Genomic DNA, 18,162 nt, shown 5'->3' with positions numbered 1-18,162 from the left:
AGATTCCCCAATAGCTCTTTTTGGCATCCAAAGCGTTTAAGGATGGCTCTCGTGATTGGTATTTGACCGTGTAATTGTAAGGTATAATCAAAAGATGCAATATATACTGAGATTATATGAGCGTCTGGACCCTTAGCGATACTACTATCCCCGCAGTCTTAAGTGGTTAAACAAGAGGCCTGTGTTACCTACTTTCTTTGGAATTGATTTAGAATTTGCTGGCTGGAAAGTTCACTCCCAGCCAGATATCTACCCCTAGAGATCGCGTCATTTCCCCTGGTACATCTACTAATTCAAACCCAGCTGATGCAACTGGACATGGTGAATGACACAATGCATTTAAAATGGTGTTCTGGAGTGGCCCGCGCGCCTATGCGGCCACTCGCTTGTGGAATACATTACACATTATTAACGATATGGGGTTTCTTTCGTGACATCGGGCACAAGGGCCTAGCGGATAAAACAATTAGATAGCCATGTTAGCACAAGTAAAAGCCGGCGTCACAGATCCCGAGTAATCGGCGATAATAGCCTCGATGGCAGCATACAGTCCGGGACCCAGCAGGAACAATCCCACAGCAAAAATGAAAACATAGAGCAGAGTCTCAGCCGTTCGCCCTAGACTAGAGAACAGCTGACCACGATACAACTGCCAGTAAGCGACGGCGAAATAGATGAAACCAAAGAAAGAATCAAACGCCGCGCTGAGCAGAGAGAGGAAATCACCCATGCTGGGCACGACTTCAGAGAAAACGAAGGCAAGCAGCCAGATGCCGATCATAACCAGGATCCAGACACCCCACCCGATAACGGTGTTGCTGTGCGCATGTCGAGACTTGCCCATTGTGAGAGTATAGATGAATTTGGCCGTAACATTGGCGTAGATTACGCCGATAATGAGCGTCGGCACGATCACGAATCCGAAGGACGCTTTCTTGTATGAGATCACACCTAGACTGCCAAAGGCGGGTGCTGTGGAGTATTGGCCTAGATATCGGAACCCAATTGCCGGAGGCACGATGAATAGAATGGCCGAGATGACAGCTAGAACGGCCAGGGCTTTGGGAAAGTCTTGGGGCCGTTCCATCTCGGCGATGAAGGTTGGGAAAAGGATCTGCGGAACCCAGAGGAAGGTGATGTTCAACACGGCGTTCATGCAGGCCACCCAGGTGGTTCCTGGAAGGGGAAATGCGTAGGTTTTCACGAGTCCGTCCGTTGGGTAGTTGCCGTTGTATCCGTATAGAGGAGCCGTCTCGATACCGGCGAAAATGAGGAAGAGCAGGATGGCGAGTCCCATGCAGGCAGCTGTGCGAGAGTTACAGTGAGCAAAGAACCTCGTGAGAGCGTTGTTCGGTCATGGGAGGGCACTCACAGGAAAATATTGACATGAAGCTGACATGGCGCAGAGTTCGCGGAAGGGACATGACAATGCCCATGAGTGTGACAATAACGGAGAAGACAGCAGTGCATAGCGTGTGGCCAGACAAGGTATTCAGAACCTTTGCGCCAGTGAGGACGTGGAAGCCGATGAGCAAGATGTTGTTGGCAAGCAGCATAAATGCAGAGAAGACATAGGCAGCCCGGTTCCTTCCAAAAATGTAGTATCCGAAGTCGCCTGTAGATAACCAATTGATTAGGCTGGGTCCGATGAAAAAGAAGAGACTGATATTCCACGTACAGATGTCCTTGATTTGCGGATGTTTCATAATGTACTTGTGCATGGTGATGGAGGTGATCCAGAAGAGAGTGCCGGAGAGAACCATGGTGATGATGCCGGGCACCCATCCTAGCACACTGCCGGGCATCAGTTTCAATTGTGCCGTGTTGCCTTAGTATGAGTCTTAACTCACGAGAGAGACCACGACTGGGCCATGATGGCCAGGCAGACCTGGTCGCCTGCGAGCAGACAGGCGGTCTTCTGCCAGGACATAGTCCGAAGTTTGATATCATGTTCGTGATCTGGGATCGTGAGCCAAATGATCCTGACACTACGAGTTGCTGTTTCCTACCTTCAGCAATGAGAGCCGTGATGGTGTCAAAGGAGCTCGAGACATCGACCTCTGTTCCAAGCGCATAGCCCACCGGCTTCTTCTCATCGACCTCCTGAGGTTGAACCATTGTGAATTTCGCCGATGGAGTCCGCAAACAAATCTACGAAGAGAAAGAGGAGTGTAGAGGGGAAGATCTACAGGGACGCTGCAGCATTTAAGGTAGGCGCAAGAGCGGATTGCACAAGGATTACGGGGTATTTTTTGCTTTTGACTTTCTTTTCTTAGCGCTAACACTCAATGTACCATACAATGTACGTAGACGTGGATAGCGTCATAATTAAAAGAATTGCGATATACCGCGGCTGATGTTGTGATTTTCTTTATCGGCCAGTCCGTGGGTCTAGGCCACGCACATACCCTTGGGGGCTGTCACTTTCTCGTGTTCCCATTAGTGCACGGCGCTCAGATCCAGGCTAAGCAAGGTGGACACTAGTCTCCACACTAGTCTCAAGTAAGTAGGTGCTGCCAAGTACAAGCCCAAGTCGACCAGTAGGAGGCCTACCATATCAACATCAGGATCGTCAGATTTTGGCTCGGTGGCCCGAATATCGCTATATGGGGGTGGCTAAGATGTGTATCGGATATCAGTCACCATAGAAGGCGTTCCGGCCTTTGTTTTCTTGCTCACCGTTAGACGACGCTTAGGAGTTTCCAAGGAACACTCTGATCTCCGTCGTGGCAAAAATGTTTGTGCTGGATATGCAAATCAAGAATTTAAGAATGTCTGGCTGATGCTTTGTCAACATAATAGGAGATTTTTCGAAAAAAAAGTGACTTCTGGCATTGCGAGGCCCTTTAAATGCTCAATCATGGTGTTCGGAGCTGTAGAAAGTTATGGCCCGGCGGCTAGATCATGAGTCCTGTGCACAGTAGTCACTAAATAATTTGTTTTTAGTTATCATACTAATATGCCACAGCATCTTTGATCAAGGTAGACAACTTGGAAATGGGGGTAAAGGGCCAGTCTTTCATTCCAAACAATTTCTCCTGCTAAATTGGAACGACACGATAATCATGTGGTCAGACATAAGCCCCACGGTCCGTACTACTTAGTACGAATCAAAGCACTTTTAATGGCGGTGAGACTCAGGGGAAGCTGAAGTGCCACGGCAGATACCTGAGAAGGAGCTAGATCATGAAGGAGAGCAAAGAAGTGGAGGGAGTTGTATTCACTGAGTATTCTCCCAAAATGGAAATCATATCTATCCAGGGTGGCGGCCGCTCACACCTCAGGCAGCCACTTCATCACTTCCCCCCTCAGCGCGCACCGCGGAGAAGTAGGGGATCAAAATTTTCATGAGATAGCTAAAACAGGGTACCAAAAAAAAAGGGGGGGGGTTGTGGACCAATCAGACGACGGGAATCAAATTACTTTGGGCATGCACAAGCCTAAGCCGGTAGTCTCTAAAGCGGATGATATCGTCTGTGGTGGTGGCCAGATCAGGGCGCTTACCGAGGGGACCCTTAAGAATCAGACTATATACAATCCTTTATAAGACCCTCGCGTATACAATAATAGGGTCGCGAGAGAGAAACTTTCATGATCAAACAATCAATATTAGACGATGCAACGCGACGCGTCCCATACTTAGATAGCGCGAGCGAGGTTGAGTCGTTAGTTTTAATATATCAGTATAATGGCCCCCAGGTAATTAATTTATCTAGCTGCCGCATCCTGACGCTGACTCATACGACAATTTCCCAATCAGGGAATTGTGCCCCGATGTGGCCAGATTTCACCTGTATGTAGGGTTTTTTTACGGTTCTCTACTATAAATTTAGTCATGATAGCTAGACCTGAATACCCTCGTTTTCAATCATTGTCACATGACACTACCTAGTAAGTTTACCAGTGGACACGCGAATTCCAGACTCCGACATAATTATCGTCGCAGGTATTCTCTATGTAACGGGGGGTCAATTTAATACCGCTTTATCCTATTTCGAATTAGTAAATTTTAGTGCTAGCCAAATACTGATGTCTCCCCACTGTACTTACACCCTAATCTAAGAAGAAAATGGTCTGTGCACTAAAGGAAAAGATTTTTCAACCAATCAAAGACGCTCATGTTCATATTATCATCTCCTTAGTCTAGACACGTTCAGACCTGCTTTTCTCTTTTTCTGGTCTACGGATCGGAAAAACAACCGAAAATTTCACGTATAAGTTATAGTTTCCCCGCTCTGCACACAGTCGAGATTTCCCTCGTCCACCGACTAATTCCTCATCCTTGCTGTAGTGAGCGACTTCAGGGGCTTTGCGCTTACTCTCTATGACAAAGCTCCCTCAATCCCCCCGTTGGTACCAGTCAAATTGGGCTAGGAGTTCTCGATACTTTGACTCTCACCATGGTTGTCTCGCAAGCACCCCGCGTTTCTCCGATTGAAGCGTCACCACCTACATACGACGAGCATGCGGAGAAATCTGCATACGGTTCGGTGACAGAACCTATCGACGGAAATCAGGTGGAGACAGAGCATCCGGTTGCGAGTACGGATGTCACGGAAAGACATCAAGATGGTGAGCTGGGCGGTCAGCACTGGGCACGGCGCTTCTTTGCCTACATGAAGACCCGCGAATTTTGGATCACCCTTGCTCTCGGGTCAGTACTGTCATCTTTGAGGGGAACCAGTATTCAACTTTGATCAATAATAACTAACATTTCTTGCTCGGCCAGGCAAGCATTGGCTCTGGCGAACACTGGGTCGTCTACGTTTACGAACCTGATGGCACGGGGAGGCAACAATATTCCCGCCTTCCAGACGTTCTTCGTTTATGTCTCCCTGAACATCGTTTACACGGGCTTCACGCTGTACAAATATGGGTTCAAGAAGTGGGCTCGGATGGTGTGGCGTGACGGCTGGCGCTGTATGTGAAGTGCCGCTTTCGCATTGCTTTATGCAGTACTGGACTAATTGCATTCATCATTCAGACATCATTCTTGCATTCTTCGACGTGGAGGGGAATTACTTCATCGTCCTGGCGTACGACTATACGACTCTCCTTAGTGCTGAGCTATTCGGATTTTGGACCGTCGTTTGCGTGGTTATCATTTCGTATGTTGTTCTCAAAGTTCGCTACCACCTAACGCAATACCTCGGCATTTTGGTCGCGTGCGGAGGACTAGGCTTGTTGATCGCTTCGGACTATCTGCGCGGCGCGAACTACCCGGGAGAGAACTTGGTAAAAGGTGATGGATTTGCCTTGCTCAGCTCGACTCTGTACGCGGTGGACAACGTGTTCCAGGAGTTTTTGGTGTCTAAGCGGCCCATGTATGAGGTGGTAGGTCAGCTTGCCTTCTGGGGCATGCTGATCAACGGAGTCCAGGCCGCCATCTTCAACCGCACGCAGTTCCAGACGGCCACGTGGAACAGCGCCATTGGAGGATACTTGGCGGGCTACACCATCATGCTGTTCATCTTCTATACTTTGGCACCCATCATGTTCCGAATTTCCTCGGCCGTCTTCTTCAACATCTCGATGTTAACGATGAACTTTTGGGGGTTGATCATCGGTATTCAGCTCTTCCACTACCAGGTCTACTGGCTATACCCAATTGCATTCGTCCTGATCGTCTTGGGACTCTTCGTCTACTTCATGATGGAAGGCATCCTGGGAGAAGCCAAGAAACCCTGGCTTGGCGAGAATCAGGAGGCCGGCGTGGATGGCATTGGAACAGGCAAGCGTGCTCAAGTTGTGGGCCATGCCATCGTTTAGAAATACGACAAGGCTGTTACTCCATGAGCAAGCCAAATGGCACCTAAGTTTAAGACCAGAAACACAGTGTAGAACTGTCATGATACGTCTCACGATACACCTGCTGTGGTGGTTTTACGGATTTGAGCAATAGAGACTCGTGGGAAAGTTCTAGGTACGACTCAGTATAATTCCAAGACTGATCACTGGCCCCTGAAACTCAGGTGCTAGCGAGATATTCATGTATATGCCCCTATACCTTAGTAGCGAACCCGTTAGGCTGCCACTTCGCTAGGCACTAGGGAGGTGAACTACTGCGACTACAAATAGCTGGACCTTTCCTTATAGTTAGAATATCATCACACTTGTACCTCAATTCAGAGCTTCAACTTTTTGCGAGGGGTCAGGGTAAATAACACACACACCCAGATTGTAAAATCTATGATAATTGCAACGCAATCAGAAAACCACCAACTCTACGTACCGAAAACGACTTGCAATGTAGCAATACAGTCGGGTAGCTGTACATAGACCCCATAGAAGACGATCCAAGCCAGAGCAAACAAAATCAAACAAGACAACAAATCCTCGCTTTCCATATGGTGCTCATGTTCAGGTCGTATAGACAATTGGCCCGCCGAAGGCGCATCTGCTGCGTATCAATCGGTCTAAGTGCCGAGATTGCGTCGCGCTCGAACGAATGTGGTATATCGCTTCCCCCCAAAACGCCAAAAAGAAGGAATAAGAAGAGCAAGGGGTAGATAAACTCCCCGACGATCAGCATGTATCGGATGTCAGGCTGGATACGGGTGTTTATGAATAGCCAAATCGGAAGTCCCATCGGATCTCGAAGTCTTATATATACAATGAGGCCAGCAGCCTTGGATCAATGGTTCTCATGAGGCCATTGCATTCTCGGCCATGGATGCTGGAGAGCGAGGGTTGCCATATGCTTGTTGAATATTCCTAGGATGGCGCCTATTTCCTCGCCGCTGTGGCCCGTCAGCAGCCACACGAAGCGGCCGAGCTTTTGATATAGTAGTGACGGAAAGTATAGAAGCAGTGCCCATAGCAATAATGTCAGGACCACGAAACTTTTCACTCGGAGTCATCACGTAGAGCCCAAAAGTGACCTCGTAGCGGTAGTACTCCAGCCGCACGCGGTCGACGCGGCGTTGGATGGGACCGCGGCGTGGGTTTTTGAGGGTATGAGACGAGGTGCTCGTATTAATTGTGGAGGAGTATTTGCGAGAAACTCGTCGACAGCCGGGCTGTGGGAGATGTATGTTGAGGTTGACGGTGTATAGAAGGGCTACATCTCGGTCCTCATGGTCGGATCTATGCGGATTGTGGGACGACCCTGCCTACCACAGCGTGCAATGGCGAGGGGAAAGGGAGAGACAGGTCGAAGAGACTTCTATTCAAGGTGGGAGAAACTGCGAAGACGCAGAGTGATTCCCCAGACACCAGAATCCGGTCGAGGTGGAAACCTCTCGAATGCAAGCGGATGGTCACAGGCCTCTCGTAGATCGGAGGGAAAGGGTGGAGCGACCGGTAGAGAAGCCAGACAGACCGGAGGACAATCCCAGGAATAAAAGGGAGAGAAAGAAAAGGAGCTGGGGCAGCGAGACCAAGGGGATGAGGCTCAGGGGATTGAAACAGAAGAGAGAAAAAGGTCGGGTTTGGAATATTCACTCGCCAGCCAGCCCTGGTCGGCGGAGCATGAGCACTATGAAGTATGTATCATTTCTTGAGCAGGATCCACACGAACTATTGTTTAGTTCGCAACTCAATAAAATCCAGTGAATCTGTATCTTATGCACAGCATAACGTGCACGGTCGCTCAAATGGATCTGGATCATCGCCAGGAGCACAGTATATACCACATAGTATTACCTAAAGAAAGGTATAGAGTAGATCTTAGAAATATTAGCAATAAAAAAAAATCCTATTTTATACTTACATCAAACCTTTGAGTCCTTTATAATCATCGAAGCCCGAATGTACCGAAATGAATCTTTTGACCGACCAGTATACTCGTCTTTTAAGCTGTTTCTGTAGTTCAAGCTGATGAGGTACATTAGGGTACGAATAGTTCTGGTACTATTTTCTAACTGTATTAAATTTTTGGTGTCTCTGACGATCCATTCAATATGACAAGAGATATATTCATATCCAAATCCTACGTCAATGATGTAACCCCTGATGGAACAGCACAATCGTGATTTAGGCGAAGAACTTGCTATTGGTCTATTGGTCACAATCAAAACTTCGTAGATTTTTGGCAATTGACGGCTCTATTGAAATCCACGTCTCTAAATAGAATGGTAACAATTGTGTGCCAATTTACAAAGAGCAGTGACTTACAAATGAAGTATTTTTCAAGCCCTTCTCAACCTCATTTCGGCCTTTTCTCTCATTTTTCCTCCTACCCTCTCAACTGGAAATGTAGTAAGTCAAACAAATAATGTATGAATTAGAGATATTAAAATTGAACCATGGACAACAACATTATCGCTTACTTCTTGTGGGTTTGTACATTGGGATTCTCCACAAATCATGATGGTAGTGGCGCGTGTCACCAGTGAGGGTTCTCATGCCACATGACCATATCCAAGCGACACAAGGTCTATTGTAGAAGCAATTCTTTCGAATAAATATGCCTGATGTTACCGATTCCCACGAAACTTCAAGGAAAGAGGGTTAGAGCAACGGACAAAGGGGCTAAACGAGAACATGCTTCTAACTCAGATTATTGTATTGCGAAGGAGTAGCCAATTATTGTTATATCAGAGGACTAACGTAATTGTACACCGAAAGTCACAACATACCGAAAGTCACACTTTAATCCGCTCACATAATAAATATCGCGATAATTCCACCACAACGCCTAAAATCAATTGATACTACTAATAATCTTCTTCCTCAGACGTCTCTATTACAATCTGACAGGTGCGTGCGTTATGTCCGGTCTCGCCGCAATTGCTACAGCGCCGCGCGCGCGTTTCTTGCCTTGGTTTCCGACCACTACGTGCCTGCGTTTCCTGCTTTATCTGCTGCATAATGTCCCTCTCATCTTGTAAATCTTGTGCTTCCTGTTGACTAAGTGATCCACCTTGCCGTAGACGTGTCTTTTTAGCCCTCCGGCGTTTACTAAGCTCTTCATTTGCTTGTCGAAGGATCTGAACCTCTGACTGCAACAACGCCAATTTGTGCATAATCTTCGACGTCCCTTTCGCAAACTGGTCGACAGCTTCGTAAATTGAGGTTGGAGAGCTATTATTATGATAGGCAATGCGATTCTTGATGAAAGTAGTCTGCGAAGTGGCTTCGATTGGGTTATTAGGTGTCTGAGAAACCCAGGGTTCAGGGGTTCGGGGGCGGGAAGTTGTAGGTGTTGGCGTCTTTAACTTGAGATCTAGTGTAGATATCACACTTTCCGGGTCAAATGGAATAAGTCCAGCGCCTCGGAAACCTCCTTGAATGTTGCTTTCCGTCATTGTAGCAAAGAATGCGCTACGAAAGGCGGGGAAGAAGTCGTCCTTCGTAATATGGGTGATATGAGCCCGCATCATATCCTCGATGTGTCGGCCATATACCTTCTTCAATGGGCTAAAACACCCAATATCTAGTGGCTGAAGGATATGAGACGAATGAGGAGGCATACAAAGGGTGATAATGTTGTTTCCTTTGCAGTATTCCTCAAATTCGTCCGAGTGGTGGCTCTCATGGCCATCGAGGATCAAAAGGCGATAGCAACCTGTAGTTCGGGCTCTAGTATGCTTCTCAAAATGCCGAATCCAATCCACGCCTTTCTCATTTGTTGTCCAGCCGTTATCAGTAACAGCGATTACCCAGTCAGGTGGGAAACCACTATTTTGGTACCAAGACGAAAGGTGATTTTTGCCCGCAACAATGATAAATGGCGGCACCGTCCAGCCTTGGGAATTAACGCCCTGAATTACCGTAACCCATTCCCGATTACCAGGCTGTAGCTTTTTTGCCTTTATACGTCCCTCTGAGCTTGTGACAACTGTTGCGGTAGAGATAACGCCCATCATAAACCCAGTCTCGTCAAAGTTGTAGATATCTGACTCCACAATGCCGTACTTCGCGATTGTATTGCGTACAAGCTCAAACCAGCCACGAATGATCACTGGATCTTCGCACTTAGCTCTCTGGTAGTCGTATCTCCGTTGAAAACGAGTTCGGAGCTCTGGGCGGCGATTAATGAACCTAGAAGCCCAACGCATCCCGACGCGTGGCGCGTCGCGTGTCGCGAGAAGCCGATTTGCCATATCTCCAACAATAGACACTCGGGGAGGGAATCCTTTGATAGCTAAATCGAGGATATGTTGAATAAGGACTGATTCCTCTAGATCGGTCAAAATTCGTGAATTGGCCAGAATATCGCGTCGTGATTGTATACCGCGCTTGCGACGACTCAGCTTCTCGTGGTCCACAGAATAGATCCTCCCTGCTGCTCGAGCGCTTAACTTTGGGTCATTTTGCATAGCTTGAAGGGCTAACATGACCCGCCTTTCGTCATTTTTTTGAGGCATCTTTTGTTGTGGAGGAATTTGGTGTTTGGTGGAGGAGACGCGTGAGCGGATTAAAGTGTGACTTTCGGTATGTTGTGACTTTCGGTGTACAATTACGTTAAGTGAAACTATATATACGATGAGAAGACGAATTTGATTTCCAAGTTAGCTTTTATCAACTTGGTAGCTCGTACAGGTATCTTGGGAATTGTTTCCGATGGTGCAGTCTTGTCTCTGTATTGACGGCACCTGTTTCCAGGCTTTGATTCCAATTCAGGAGCATGCAGGTAAAGGGAGGTCGCAATAAATATAACCTCGACAGCGTAAAAGATCTAAGTATATCAATACTACATTTTTGCAATTCAGATCGAGCAATTCCTTTATGCACCTCATATCATGATAGGATCTGTGGCTTGCTAGGTAATTTTGTTTATTGACGAATATTCAAAGGCACTACTGCTAAGTTGGAATCAGACCCAGCGCAGAACTAGACGCCATATTTGCTTGTTGAAGATTCCCAATTTGTCATTTGAGAAGTCACCTTGTTCTTACAACCATTCTCGTGTTGGTTATGCGCTGGACTTTTTGAAACGTATGCCGGCACCGACAAATTAGCATCTCTCAAATGACAGGATCGTAAACGGAAAGGAACCTGAGCAGTCAGGTGGTTGCGCCGCTCAGATCCGTTTGTGTTCTTGTAGAGCGAAATCGCTAACTCGAACTAGATAAAAAGGTGTGAGTCATGGATTTTGTTTCGTGTCAGCTCAACAGACTAACCTTCATCCAGTGCTTCACTTGGAAACCACTTTGGTCCACATCAAAGTGCATAGGTGCGATTTGGTTTCCAGGACTGTGAGGCCCGCATGGGGGCATGGACACATTTAGCTCCAGCTCTGTAGGCTCTTTGCAAGACTTTCGAAGGAGCAGATCTAACCCGGCACTTTGCTGATTGTCTCCATCGAAAGTGAATGACGTGGGGTTGCACATGTCTATAATATGACCAAACCCCTTGTCTGACATGGGTATACCGTCACAGAATTCCGTGGAAGATATCGAATAACTGCTGTTGCCATGGCATTTCCGCGACACAATGATGGACACATCCATATTTTCGATCAAAGACAGTCTCACCAAGATACAGTTTAAGGTCAAGGCAGCTAATTTGCATTTTAGGCACAATCTTGATCGTAATAGGAACCGAGCCATTTAATGGTGCTGCTCTGCCACCGATCAAAACTCGAAGCGATATCTGATTTCTCCAATGTCTTGAGAGGATAATAGGTTCCAAATGCTCAGTAAAAATCTCCTCCGGGCAGTTGACCACCGTGATTTCTTCACTGTGGGTAGCCTTGAGGCCAAATATGCTGGGTGACTTGACCATGGCTTGAAGGCGATAAGATACACTAGTAGACTGATAGGCCATGGTCTCAGGCAGTTGCGGATCAAGCACCAATTCGAAGTTGTGTATATATTGGCCTTGACGAAGGACTCTGGGCCGAGTAATGGCTTTAGTTTCGTCCAAATTGAAACTGCTTTCAGTAGAAGTGATTTTCCATTTGGCGATGGAAGCTCCTTCAGTTGCATCTGATCATAGTCGTTTTGTAGATGGCTCTTTAATAAGCCCTCGGCCGCATGATCAACGCTGGGAAATATATCACAGGTTCGGTCAATTACCATTCGAGCTCGACATCCCCCTTCTACTGTTGGTCAAAGACGTAAGGGCAGTGTTCAAGAACGACAGCACTCACCGACAAGATTGCACCTCTTGAAAATGCCCGAAAAGTTCAAGAAAGACCTTTCTAGCTTAATGTCTTTGAAGGCGTGCAGTATGACCTGACCATGTAGCACAGTAGGGGTCTCGGTGCTTTTGTTAAAAAAAAATAACTGGTTCAAGCCAGGAAAAGGATATGCTGATCTGATCATGAGTAAAATGTCAGTACGTCTTACCGTTTCGTTCCTCTGGGGCAGATCGCATCATGATCAAGAAAGCGAGTCTGATAGATGCATTTAACCTCGTACTGGGAATTTCCAATGGCGCTCTCGAGCCTTTAAATGCAGAATATTCGCACGCAATTTGCACTGATGTATCTTTTCCTCCGTACGTATACCAATTGTTCAGAATTATATTAGGAATGAGGTAATCACTCTTAACGATAATTTTTATCCTCGGATTTACCAGATTCCACTCTTTCGATGCCATATTGACCGGTCGCAGAAATATTTCACAGAGTCTTGTCTCAAACTAGAGCACCTGGTCCATATTTCGATGACGTCATTGGAAGCCATAAAGCATGTTAGCTGTAGCATCCAAAACACGAAGCAGTCAATGACGTCGGTGCTTCTTGTGTTGGGGCATGAAATAGAAGTGGAATTGCTAACTCTAATTCGACGTAGCGATCTAGCTGGTAGCTTCGTATTGGCTGAATCCACTGATCTCATTGCTAGTTTTCTTTCGTATGAGCCAGGGAATAGCATAATTGAGCAATGCGGGCCATGATTTGTAGTCAGTCTTGCCAAGATTAGATATGAAGAATTAAAGATTCCTGTGATTTTTGACCGGCAAGTGGCGAATGACTGTTCCAGGAAAGACTAGCCCATCAACTAGTTAGATTCAAAGACTCGACGTTATATCCATAGAGTAGGCAACTCACCGTAGACCCGATCAAGTATTGAATATACCCTTTTAACCTTAAAATTGGTTATCCCTTTCCCCCGGGTGCTAACTGAGACAGGAGATGGGAGCTTTAGAATTTAGTCAGTACCAATGTATTCATCCCAAACGATCATTACAGGACCACCAATTTGACTGAGGGAGATAATTTCGTAGGCTAAAAGCTTTACTGGCAATTTATCTATATTATTCGCAGCCGCAAAGACTTCTATAAATGCTGTCACCATGTTCACAAGGTAAAATGCCTGCTTCCATCATTTCTTGTTAAACTTCTCAACCGCATGAACCTCTCCCAACTATCGCCTGTCAGGGAACCTTTCACAGAACGACGAGCATTGCACAGATTAAACATGAAAATACATATAAGCTGCTGGTCATGGAAGGGTCGTCGTATAATCAATCAACTCATCAAACCGTCACTATCAATGATTCAAAGCCATTTATTATCGATGGTCCTCATATGGCATTGAAGTACATGTCAGAATACGAGATTTCGACGGACTGCCTCTTCAATCACCCAAATCATCCCCATAATTATTTTGATCATGAAAGACACCAGAAAGACTTCTACTCCATTGCATTTTCCTTCACCCCCAAGAAGACCATCAATTCGAAGGACCTAGTTTGGGGCAATGACTTTGATCATCCTATTCGCGATCAACTACCATCCGATTTCAACATTGCCTAAAAAATTGCAAAGATACTGATTGACCCTGGAATCAATTGCGATGCTTACTCTAATCGGCCCTGGTCTATGGTCCAGCTTTGAGCTGTTGGTGTACGTTTCGAGTGGGCGAGCATCAAAACAAAGTTACGTAGACTAGATGATCAGCAGGACATTGAGATCCACTCAGACACTACCGGTGACGGTGTAATCCCCTTCTACCGTTTAGCTAGGGCAAATTGAAATCTCACGAACGCGTTTTTGGTTTTGGTTTGGAGCTTAAGGATTCCTGCCATTTTGCGACTAATGATTGCCGATAGATCTTTACCGCAAGCGGAAAACCGGTGTTTATTTCTGGAAGATAATGAACAAGACAAGTATCATCTTATAGCGATATGAGAACACGCCAAAGCTTGCCTTTATTGCTTCTTCTCCCAATATTCACTTCGTGTGCTATTGCTGTTGCATATTTTCCACCATATTTCCGCCCTGCTTTCTCGATTCCTCCTCTTGTTCCTGGTAATCGTGTTTCAGGAAAGTGCGCGCGAAGCGGGGGGATCGAAAATAGTTTTCGATTGTATGAAAATCTCGTCCATTTCCTCGAGAGATCGACCGTTCGTTTCCGGGAAGAGGAAATACACGGTGACGATGATGAGGAAGTTGGTAATAGCCCAGATGATGTAGTAGCGGTATGCGATGGTGTCAAATCCGGCCGGGGTGACTTCGACAACCACAAAATTGAAGAGCCATGTCATGGCATTGGAGAGACCACTGATCTTAGCTCGAAGATGGGGAGGTGCGACCTCCGAGGAGTAAAGGAAAGGAAGACCAAGGAATCCAAAGGTGTAACACATGTTGTAAAAGTAGAAGAAGACTACCGCCACAATCATAGCAGCCTGATTTCCCACCAATGACGCGGTGATTGCTAGAATGATCATGGATAGACACATGCCAGTTGCGCTTATCAACATGAGTTTCCGACGCCCCAAGCGGTCAATCGTCAGCACGGCCGCGAGAGCTCCGATGATCTGGACAAATGTCATGAAACTGCCGAGCAGTCTGGATCGTGTAGGATCAAGGTCCAGACGTTGTTGGAAGATTATGGTAGCGTAAAAAGTAAGCGAGTTAATGCCGCATAATTGCCCAAACGATTGGCCACAGATACCGAGAAGGAGGCGATGGACGTTGCGTTTCTCACCCATCCGAACTAGATCCCATTTAGTAGCATTTCCTAGCATTTCCAAAGACGCCTGAATTGCGGCGACTTCACTCTGGACCCTTTCTGAGCGGGGATCCGCATCGCGGAGAATGCCGATAATTTCCTGTGCTTCTTCCACATTGTTCTTTCGCAGATGCCAACGTGGGGACTCCGGCATGAAAAATATCATGGCCATGACCATCACTGAAAGGGGAGCTTGAATGATGAGAGGCACTCGCCATGAAACAGAACTGGCACCAAGATAGTAGAAGCCGAAGTCGATCCATTGGGACGCAGTGATACCAAAAGCAATGAAGAGACCCTCCGTGACGACATGAGCACCTCGGTGGGCGGATCCTGCAAGCTCAGACTGCCATACTGGCACTGTGGCTGTGATGGCACCGGTAGCCATGCCTTGTACCAGTCTCGCCACAATCAATTGGCCTAGGGAGTACGAGCAAGACATAAGAACTGCGCCAACAATCACTAAAGTTGAGGAGATAAAAATGATGCGGCGACGACCAAGCCAGTCTCCGACGAGAATGGTGCTCAGAGCACCGAAAAAGCCGCCAACTGTCCACAAGGCACTGACAGCACCTAAATGACCGAAGGTTAAAGAACATATTAGTCTTCCGCAGATATTCCCTCTGCTAGGTATAGTTGACAATAAAGAATGGTGGCGGACCTTGAATATTCGCATTCAATTTATTCTGAGCCCCAGTGGTATTAATGGTATCCAACTGGGGGAACTGCTCCACAAACGATGGAAGAGTGAGCAAGCCACCTGCAACCGCCAAATTGTAGCCCATACAGATATATGCGGGACAGACGACCAGGAACACGGTCGCCATGTGCAGGCGTGAGCCCGTGAAGCCGAAATAGCGCCCCATATTGAGATAGGCAGCGAGGCGTTATTGGGATATTTTATAAAGGACGAGATGTCAAGAATATTGTGAAAGCTCTCGGAAATTCCCAGGACGAGTGCTCTTAATATAGTCTTAATTCAAAGTTCCAAACGTGCGGAGGTCCTCCAGTCAGCTGTAAGGTCTCCGCAAATTTGTCACTTGCTGGGTAAAATAAGAGTCCCAGGCGGCATCCTGAAACAGGCGTTGGGGAAATATGGTGGCGTCCGAGGAACTAGACGAATTGAAACACAGCGAGACTGAGCTGTGGCGATTTCCAGTGGATTGCAACTCGCTTGAAAATTCAGAAAGACTGATGCCTGAAACTAAAATCCCCCATACTGCCTAACTCAAACTTTATTGGGATAAGGCGGGCCGAAAGATCGTTAGCCATGCGGTACTGCTGATGTACGTACTACGAAAACTAGGTTTTCATCCCAGGAGAGCCCTCCTTTTGATTGGTCACCAAAGCGTATCTTAAAAAAGCGTATCTTGAAAGCAACGTAATCGGTAAGCGAGTGGGCCCATGTAAGCGAGCGAGCCACCCCATAGTAAACAGGATATTTTGCAACCTCATATCTTAAAAGCTTTGTTCTACTTAATTTTCAGTATATTATGGTAAATTTTAAAGTTGACAGATGCCCAGTGCAGGATCCGTGGCAGATAGAAATCTTGGGCAGGTCTGTCCATCCCATGTCTTCATTTATGTCTTCATTTGCTTGTTTTTTTTGGGCACGCTTGAGGCCTATCCCGAAGTTGTGAAAAACGGAGCAAAAGAAATCCTTACGAGCTTTTACCTGTTGGTTGTGAACATTGATTCCGTGAAATCCTATAATTTCGTCCTCTTAAGCGAGGATTTAGAGTCTATCGATTAATCTACCAACCTTCGTATTCCGGTGAAGCATAAAAGAATGGCCCGATCTCTGAAAGGAATTCTAGCGGCACGCGTGCTGTCAGGTACGTGGGTCACAACTCCAAAAAAAAACCTCAATATTCGGGTGATATCGATTGAACGGCCCGAAATTTGAAGTTTAACTAACCCAAAGCCGATTTATGTCCAAGTGACTGGGTAGGGCTGAAGGCCATCCCCGCACCCCGTGACAACATCCCCTCGTGCGGGGAATTGGAGAAAGGGCCGACTTTTCGTCGCCGGCCCATTTGACAGTTAGAATTGGCGACCCATTTTTCTTCGCGAAAACGGCATTACACTTTACCTTGTCATGTTCTTCTTTCTTTTTCTCGGATTTTTTCTCTCAGTCACTTTTTCATTCCGTTCATGTTCGAAAATGACTCACACTTGCCAAACTCCTGCCATAATCTGCGCCGAAACCGTTTCGCTTAATTACCTTTTCCATGGAGTCCTGAAGTCCCCACAACAAGAACGGACAAGCCATTCATCCTCATCGAATTGCAAATATATATTGCCATTTTCAAGGGAACGTGACTTGGTAGAGGTCCTTTCGTTTCTGTCCAAAACCGGGGATGGCTCAGGCTACATCCCCGCAATATGTGTTGAGCAAGATCCGGCTGGTAATTCTCAAGAGTCCTTCTGCCCGTGAATAAGAGAACATGGAGTGACAGAGATGATATTCTTTAATCTTTGAAAGAACAATTGGATAAAGTCTTTAGTGTGCTTCATTTTCTTGATGCAGTAAGCTTCCCATTTATGTCCAAATATATTAGGTCTAGGTAATTACTTTACTATTGAAAAGGTCCCTAGTCTTATTTCTTGTTCTAATTCTAAACACTCTACAGAACAAGAATTACTTAATAAATCAAATCTATAAAAGAGTGGATATGTATGTTCTTGTCCCATCCCGCTAGCAGGTACACGTCATTTAGCTTCCCGAATCAACCTCGTGAACATGATCTAACACTTTATAATTACCCCACGAGTCACATGTATCACCCCTAAACACCCTAACCCTAACTTTCAGATGACTAATCCAAGACATTTTGAAAGTTAATTTGCGCAATTCTCAGCTGAGTGAGCCACCGGCACCCAGTTAAACGTGGTCCGAAATCTGTCTTGACTACGAAAACAAAAGCCTCAACACTTCCTAAATCTCTAGGAACTGAGTTAGAACAACTTCGGGCCACGCTCACTAAATTTCGGGCCACATTTAAGTGGAACCCGGTGGGCCATCCGGTTGAGCCGGCTACCCCAAAACACCATATTGAATGCGGGATTTTACATTCCATTCTTAGATTTGGATCGCTTTAGCATGGTAGGCGGTATCTTAACAGGTTGAGGATTAAAGGCCGAGAACCTGTTGCTGATCAATAAACCGATAGAGAAATCTTCCAATCATAGCTATCAAAAGACGAGAGGCAAAACCCTAAGCCTTTCTCCCTTTCCCCGCATGAGGGAATGGCTCCACTAGCCCTCAGCCCTACCGGGCGAAGTCGGCATCTCACACGTCTCTGTCAGTCTGATC

The 18,162-nt window shown here is 46.4% G+C and overlaps 2 protein-coding genes across 2 annotated transcripts; one reads left to right on the top strand and one right to left on the bottom strand.

Moving 5' to 3' along the window:
- Positions 1-466: 466 nt before the first annotated feature.
- Positions 467-2,118, bottom strand: N7510_009500 (uncharacterized protein; the record flags this gene model as incomplete). The annotated part of the gene is made up of 5 exons (XM_056981425.1): positions 467-1,305; positions 1,373-1,615; positions 1,679-1,794; positions 1,851-1,959; positions 2,010-2,118. 5 exons carry the CDS (start codon positions 2,116-2,118, stop codon positions 467-469), a joined length of 1,416 nt encoding a protein of 471 aa, XP_056829261.1.
- A 2,282-nt stretch (positions 2,119-4,400) lies between these two features.
- On the top strand, positions 4,401-5,769 carry N7510_009499 (uncharacterized protein; the record flags this gene model as incomplete). The annotated part of the gene is made up of 3 exons (XM_056981424.1): positions 4,401-4,654; positions 4,730-4,920; positions 4,985-5,769. 3 exons carry the CDS (start codon positions 4,401-4,403, stop codon positions 5,767-5,769), a joined length of 1,230 nt encoding a protein of 409 aa, XP_056829260.1.
- Positions 5,770-18,162: the final 12,393 nt, after the last annotated feature.

This window comes from Penicillium lagena (genome assembly GCF_028827675.1).
Source record: "Penicillium lagena strain IBT 129212 chromosome Unknown utg000007l_segment0_segment0, whole genome shotgun sequence".
Lineage (NCBI taxonomy): Eukaryota > Fungi > Ascomycota > Eurotiomycetes > Eurotiales > Aspergillaceae > Penicillium > Penicillium lagena.
This window is presented reverse-complemented; position numbering and strand designations above follow the sequence as displayed.